The sequence below is a fragment of the Nicotiana tomentosiformis genome, chromosome 2 (genome assembly GCF_000390325.3).
Source record: "Nicotiana tomentosiformis chromosome 2, ASM39032v3, whole genome shotgun sequence".
In the NCBI taxonomy this organism is placed as follows: Eukaryota; Viridiplantae; Streptophyta; class Magnoliopsida; order Solanales; family Solanaceae; genus Nicotiana; species Nicotiana tomentosiformis.
Genome location: NC_090813.1, coordinates 142,143,669 through 142,151,606, shown reverse-complemented (window position 1 = coordinate 142,151,606; position 7,938 = coordinate 142,143,669). Strand labels below are relative to the sequence as shown.

Here is a 7,938-nt window from a genome sequence, read left to right as displayed (position 1 = left end):
TATGAACCTTTGATTAGTAAAAATTATTACTTATTTGATAACAACATAAATATAACGGTGTCCAAAACATTTATTGGACGAAAAATATTCCTAGTGGAACTTGTTAAAGACTGGAAGAACGATTTATCCAAAAAATAGTATTGTCATTCTTTAATATGGCCAAACGAATCAATAGAGCAACATAAGATGTTTAATTCAAAAAGATTATTTCATACAAATACTTTGAATATAATCGTCTCTAGATGATTGTACACTTAAGTTATAAGAAAAAGATAATCATTCGAAGGAAAGAAGTTCTTTCACATTGTTTCGATTCACTAAAATAGCCACAAGACGGGTCGTGATAACATTTGATTCACTGGCGCTGATTTCTAGTTGATAAACGGTACCGTCAGGAATTATATCAGTTCCTCCTGCTATCACTCTTACAAGTCGAAATTTGCTTTTAGCCTCCTTATTGTGCTCATTCACAGCAAATGTTGCGATTTCCACAACTTTAGGGTCATTTGGATTTTTTATGGGTTGCTCACCATCAAGAAAATTATGTCTCAGACCACTCGTTGCGGAAGAGACATGAAAGAAAGAAGAAGCAACGACAATGATTGAGAGGCTTGAGAGGAGGAGAAAGTTGAATTGTTGGGCCATTTTTCTTTCGCCTAGAATTATTAGAGGAGTGAATAACATCAAGTGAAGAAGGACTTATTTATAGGAGACACTGCCTTGAAATTAGTTTAGCAAGGTGAAATTAGATGTGAACATAATTATTATTTTAGTGTTATAATTAGGCTATTTTGGTATAATATTCATAATAAATAACTATATTCGGAATTGAGTAGAAATAGAATTAATTTAGAGAATACATATTAAGAAAATAATTATATATTTTACTACTTAAAGGAACTACTATGTGATTCTAATAAATGTTTTACTATTTCATATACATGTGAAATTTGAAATAATTATACTACAACCAAAATTACACTAACCTTTAGACTATTTTATTGTATATTAAGAAAAACCTTATATTTCCTGCTATATGAAAATAATAAACTATATAATTACATAATATAAGGAGGAATATCGACTTTCGAGTCAATACGATATAAGGATATAACCTTTTGTTCGGCAATATCCAACTAAACTTGTTAATAGACAAAACTTTAATTATTTTATCTTTTATATCTCCTTTAATTCGTTACTTACATTATAAAACAAAAATACTAGGACTAAGGTTTTAAATAGCTAACAAAAATTTATTTGCACCATTATATTCAATTGTAGTTAATAATTTTAAAAAATAAAATTTGACTGGGCATATCAGTTATATGTATAACCTCTAAAGCAATTTACAAGATACACACTAATTAATTCACCATTATAAAATATTAGTTTTTTTTTTCTAAATGACACATTGATCTTAGGAGTAATGCTTAAGACTTTTAGCCGGCGGTTTCAGAAAAAGATAAAATATTTACAAAAAAATAATTCATACATATGTATATCTACTGCTTATATATAAGAGAGGATAAGTAGCTGATGGTCAACATGCTTGGTACATAAAGGGCGTTTTGATAATTTCAGTTAAAATAAAGCAATGTGATTGCTTTACTTTACAGCAGCTTCAACATAATCTTTTGAATGATTTGACTAAATTGCCCATGAGCTTATTTCATCAAACATCACTACACTTCTATCCTCCAATCCCTCACGTGGGCCCCAACGTCCCACCCTACCCAACTTTCTTCCTAATAGTTAGTGATGCACCTAGAGGTCCCATTTATCTTTCCCATTTCTTCGTTTGATTTATATTGTTTTAATGTTGATTGATCAGACTAACAAATATGTGATATTTTATATTATTTACTCAAAAAAAATAATACTTCATAAATTTTTATATCTAAATGCGAATTTTTTACTTTAATTATCTCAAAAGTGTACTTCTTTGTTGGTTTTTTCTTGGCAACTAAAATATTATTTTCTTTCACAATAATTTACACAAAAAGATTTATAGTTTAATTAAATCTAATGTAACTTGTAAATTGTAGTTAGTTTTGCTGATAATTTATTTTTGTTTAAAAAAATCTTTCTCATTAAAAGAATCCCTATTAAATTTATTGGCATCAATTCTATTGAATTATCTCTTACATCGTATTTATTTTAGTTTATTATTGAAATCTTACATGATCAAGCAATCAGATGAATGAATATTATTTATTAGTCTATCTAGAAGACATATAAAACGAGCATTTTAAATTTATAATAAAGTACAATATTTATTAATAATGACATCATAAGTAGGAATAAAGAAGAAAAATATATAATAAATCGCAAATTACTGCAATATACGTATGTAGTAAGAAAAATGAAAGCAGAAAAGTATGCAATAAGAAGGGAAAAAGGGGAAGAAGGAGTACAAGCAATTGCACTAGCAACAAGAAGACTCTATAAATAAAACAATTAAAGGGGTTAAAAAGATTTACAGTAAGAGAAAGTATGCAGTAGTGATATTTTAATTTCAATACCACACAAGAGGGGGGGAGGGGGGAGCGGGTGATTTGTATGGTGTCCAATATTTCGCGTGCACAGATTATAGAAGGACCTGGTTCTTCTATGTATTCCTTATACTACTGTTGCGGAATAATAAATGCAGAAATTAAAGACACACAAGTATTTTACGTGGAAAACACCTGGCTCAAAAGGTGAAAAAATCACGATCTACTTCCCAGTAGGATTTTTTCAAACTCTCCACGAAATCGCTGAGCCAAAAATAGCATTTACAAAATACTTTTGTAAACCTAGGATTAAGTCTAATCCCGTTGTGGCAACCAGCCTCTAACTGCTGCGACAACTTCAAGTTAACTCTAACTTGAATACTCTGAGTACCTATTACAATTGCCTCTAGATAAAGCTCAAAGGTACAATATGAAAACACCTACTACAATTGAACTAGAATAAAAGACATACACTTGGAGCTGGTTCTTCTATCTGGTTCATGTAGCTTCAGGTTCGCACACTTGAATTACACACGAACTGCTTGCAAAATGTCTTGCTATTTTGCTCTCAATTCACGTTTAACTTCTGCTTTGTGCATTACCTGTAGAATGAGATCATCCTGCGATTTATAGAGTTAGTAGAGTAGAAACAAACTAGAGTTCTAATACTACTCTTCCTTGGTGGAAGAGTTCTAGTTGATCTCAACCTCTAACTCCTCCCTTATCTTGGATAGTGTTCTCTTTGATTAAGGAGTCCTTCTCCTTATCAATTATGCAATATTTTCGATCAGGAGATATCTATTATTATGCCATATTTTGTTTATCTCCTGCATGTGCATCTCACGTACTTTGAATCTGCCCATGTCTATGCCTACCAGTGATGGACCTGGTTCATCTCTGAGTTCCTTTGTTAATCTTCAAAACTATCCTTTACTTGGGCCAAAATATTTCCCCTTTTTGATGATGACAAACTCTGTTCTTTCATAAGCTTAGGCCCTGTTTCAACTTACCTCAACATCAACACAATGTTAGAAATATTTTTCCTTTTTATCACTTATCATCGAGGAACAGGTTCATTAGGTTATAAACATCACTGTTCAAAGTGTAAAGCACAACCTTTTTCCCCCTTTTGGCATCATCGAAAAGTTGCATAAAAAATGTGAGATAACTAGATTTTAAAACTTACTCATGGCCACTAGGGCTACTTCAAATGCAATTATAGATTAATCATCATAGATCAAGCTAAGAATTTTAATCATCAAAGAAATATAAACAAACAGTTAGAGCAAAAACAGTGAATTTTATTGATGATTGATATGATTCTTCCACAAAGTATAAAAAGAAAAAAAACACTGAAAACATGAGCAAAACAAATCCCGAACTGGGTCACTGGTAGATTTACACTAGGCTAGAAGTTTAAGGCTTGGAAGAACTGGGGGCTTGGTTTTTGGCTTGGAGAAGTTTCAGCATGTCTTGAAGAATTCCATCATTTTTCTCCTTTTCCCTTGCTAGTTCAGTTTTGAGAGCATCTCTCTCTCAGACTCTACGTCAGCCAACCGTGTCTTCAGCCTTGCTATCTCAGCCTCCTTTGCCCCACTCTCCTGCACCAAGGCTCTGACCTTGCTATTGACTGGTGTCTTTTTGGATGAACCGGGTTCATTTGGAGTGGCATGGACCTCATAATCACAAGCAATCAGAGTGTTAGCCCCAAAATGATCTTTGCTTGTACCAACCTCCCTTTCTTCTTTGGATTATAACTTTCAGTTACTCTCTTTAGTAGGTTTGCGAGGGTTTCCTGTTCCGATGAAACAGGTTCATCTATATTTTTTCCAAGTTGAACCAGCCATTCAGCGGCTTCGCCAGACCCACTTCCCCCTGTTTTCTTTACACTCTCCTCTACTCCAGCACATGTTTCTCCCCAAATAACCATTGCACCTGTGTATTTGGTTAAACTGACGGGAGTGGGTGAAGAATCAACCACTCTTTTACCCTTTCCCCTCATAGCACTTCGAACACCCTTGCTCTCTTTTTTTTTTTTTAATTTTTACCACCAATTCCTCCAGACTGTATAGTTTCAACACCTGTTATAGACCCTACCGGCACAAACCTATTCTCGAAATTTGTATCAACTTCAGAAATTGTTTCAAGAGTAACTTTAAGGCCAGTCAGTAGCAGATTTAAATGAGTCTTCAGATTTTCTTGGGTGGAGATGAAGGATTTTCTGGAATGTTAGCCATTTTTGTGCTTGGGTATGGGAGAGAGAAGAGAATTGGATTGTGTTTGGAAGATGAGAGTATTTAACGGCAGCTCAAGATCCAAATATTATTATTTCAAATTATGCAGAGTGTAGAAAACATACCGAGTAATCTTGATGAACTGGGTTCTTCACTGAGATTTCTCTTGTGTAAGTCTAAATTTGCCAAAATAGAAAAAATATCATTAGAGATTAATGAGTCATTTTAACACATGGCACAAGAGTATATTATTGAAAGTATGAGACTGAGCAAAAATTAATCTAACTATATACACAATTTCCAGATTTTCTAACTAATGTTTTTTCATTTTTTTTAATTTTGTTTTCGTTGTGAATTCTGAACTGGTCCTTTTAGATGATCTTAATCATCCCTAATTCTAACCTGTTCCTTTCAAGGTGATCTCTACTTAGGTCTTTTGTGAAGATGTCAGCTATTTGCTTGTCAGCAGCACAAAATTCCACAGTGATCAACCCCTTTTCATAGTTATCTCTCAAAAAGTGATGCCTAACATCTATGTGCTTAGTTCTCTTGTGATGAACCAGGTTCTTCGTCATACTAATTGCACTAGTGTTATCACAAAAAAATTGGAATACAACCAACATCAATTCTAAAGTCCTTTAATTGATGTTTGATCCACAACAATTGAGCACAACATGAAGTAGCAGCAACATACTCATCTTCAGCAGTAGATAAGGCCACTGAATTTTGCTTTTTGGTGGCCCAAGACACAAGACATGAGCCAAGAAAGTGTGCCATACCTGAGGTGCTCTTTCTATCCACAAAAAAACCTGCATAATCAGCATCAGCATATTCTAGAAGATAGAAATTACTACCTTTTGGATACTATAGACAAAGATCAGTGGTGCCTTTTAGATATCTCAAAATTCTTTTGACAACAGTTAAGTGAGACTCCTTCGGATTTGCCTGAAATCTTGCACAAGGGCCTACACTAAAAATAATGTCAGGTCTACTAGTAGTGAGATACAACAATGAGCCAATCATTCCCCTATACAACTTCTGATCGACAGATGAACCAGGTTCATCCATATCCAACTTTGTAGCTCTTGCAATAGGAGTGTCAATTTCTTTGGAATCTTCCATTTTAAACCTTTTAAGTAACTCTTTTACATACTTCTGCTGATGAATCATAGTTCCATTTGAATTTTATTTGATTTGTAAGCCTAAAAAAGAAATTAAGATCACCCATCATGCTCATTTAAAATTCACTCCCCATTAGTTTAGCAAACTCTTTACTTAACTTATCAGTAGTTGCTCCAAAAATTATATTATCAACATATATCTGAACTACCAAGAGATATTTACCTTTTTCTTTCAAGAATAAAGTATTGTCAATTTTACCTCTCTTGTAGTCATGCTCAAGCAAAAACTTTAATAATCTTTCATACTATGCTCTTGGCGCCTGCTTGAGCCCATAGAGTGCTTTGTCAAGTTTGTACACATGATCAAGACTCTCCTTGCTTTCAAACCCTGGAGGTTGCTTGACAAACACTTCTTCCTTAAGATAGCCATTGAGGAAGGCACTCATGAAATCCATCTGGTGGAGGGTGAATTCCATATAAGAAGCAAAGGCTATGATGAGTCTTATTGCTTCCAACCTTGCAACTGGAGCAAAGGTTTCATCATAGTCTATGCCCTCCTCTTGGCTATATCCTTGAACCACCAATCTTGCCTTGTTCCTTGTAACAGTTCCATCTTCATCAAGTTTATTTCTGAAGACCCATTTTGTGTCAATTACTGATCTGTCCAAAGGTCATGCCACCAGATGCCAAACTTGACTCCTTTCAAATTGGTTGAGTTCATCTTGCATTGTATTTACCCAGTCTGCATCCTACAAAGCCTCAGCAACATTTTTAGGTTCAATAAGAGATAAGAAAGTATCAAAAGTACACAGATTATTTAATGAAGATCTGGTTTTGATTTCAGAGATTGGATCAGTAATTATGTTCTCAATGGGATGAAAACTTTGATACTTGTAAGGTTTCACAACCAACTGGTTTCCCCTTGATGTTCCTTCAATGCTTTATTGTTGTGGAACAGGTTCATGGACAGGTTCCCTTGAGGTTTGAGAATCATTTCCTCTTTGTTCTATTCCCCCTGTCAGGTTGCCCTGGGTAGAATGACCTATTCCATCACATGTTCCTTCTTCCAGTGCAGATACAGTCTGGGCTGTGGTTCATTTAAGTTTCTTACCAGCCCAATTGCTTCAGCATCATGTTCCCGTCCCTCAGAAAGAATGTTAGTTTCATCAAAAACTACATGAACACTTTTTTCAACACACATATTTCTTTTGTTATAGGCTTTATAAGATTTACTATGTGAAGAATATCCCAAGAATACTCCCGCATCACTTATGGGATCAAACTTACCTAGGGAGTCTTTACCATTGTTGTGCACAAAGCACTTGCATCCGAATGCCCTAAGATGGGATATATTTGGTTTTCTCCCTTTAAGTAACTCATAAAGAGTCTTCTCAACAAGAGATCTAGTCATGCACCTATTTATGATGTAGCATGCGGTATTTACAGCTTCTGTCCAGAAGCTATGGGACAGTTTACTAGAAAGAAGCATAGTCCTAGCCATATCTTCAAGTGTCCTATTCTTTCTTTCAACTACTCCATTTTGCTGTGGAGTCCTAGGAGCGGAAAAATTATGATCTATGCCATGCTCATCACAAATTTCAGCAAATTTAGCATTTTCAAATTCGGTGCCATGATCAGACCTAGTTGATGCAAGTTGATTACCTGGAGTAATCATCAACAAGCAGCATCACGTATCTTTTACCACCTCTACTTAATGTTCTCATTGGACCACAGAGATCCATATGAACCATGTCCTGGTGGTACTTACCACTTTCATGCATTTAAAAGAGGATCTTACTTGCTTCCCCCTTGCACAAGCCTCACAAACTTTGTCTTCCTTGAACTTGATGTTAGGCAGTCCTATCACCAAGTCCTTGGAGACTAATTTGTTGAGTTGACTCAGACTTGCATGTCCAAGTCTCTTGTGCTGAAGGAGGGGATCATTGTCCAACATACTTAAGAAAGTGAGTTCATTTTCTGACAGTGTGGATAGATCTACAATATATATTGTTCTCTTTTTCCCTGCAAAATAATCTTATCAGTGATAATATTAATCACAAAGCATTTATTAGAGGTGAATGCTACCAAGTT

At 34.7% G+C, this 7,938-nt stretch overlaps 1 protein-coding gene across 1 annotated transcript; it reads right to left on the bottom strand.

Moving 5' to 3' along the window:
- Positions 1-276: 276 nt before the first annotated feature.
- On the bottom strand, positions 277-645 carry LOC138905753 (cysteine proteinase inhibitor 4-like). The gene has a single exon (XM_070194275.1). It carries the CDS (start codon positions 643-645, stop codon positions 277-279), a length of 369 nt encoding a protein of 122 aa, XP_070050376.1.
- Positions 646-7,938: the final 7,293 nt, after the last annotated feature.

Coding starts and splice junctions, on each gene's coding strand:
- LOC138905753 (XM_070194275.1), bottom strand. CDS start 645: ATGGCCCAACAATTCAACTTTCTCCTCCTCTCAAGCCTCTCAATCATT.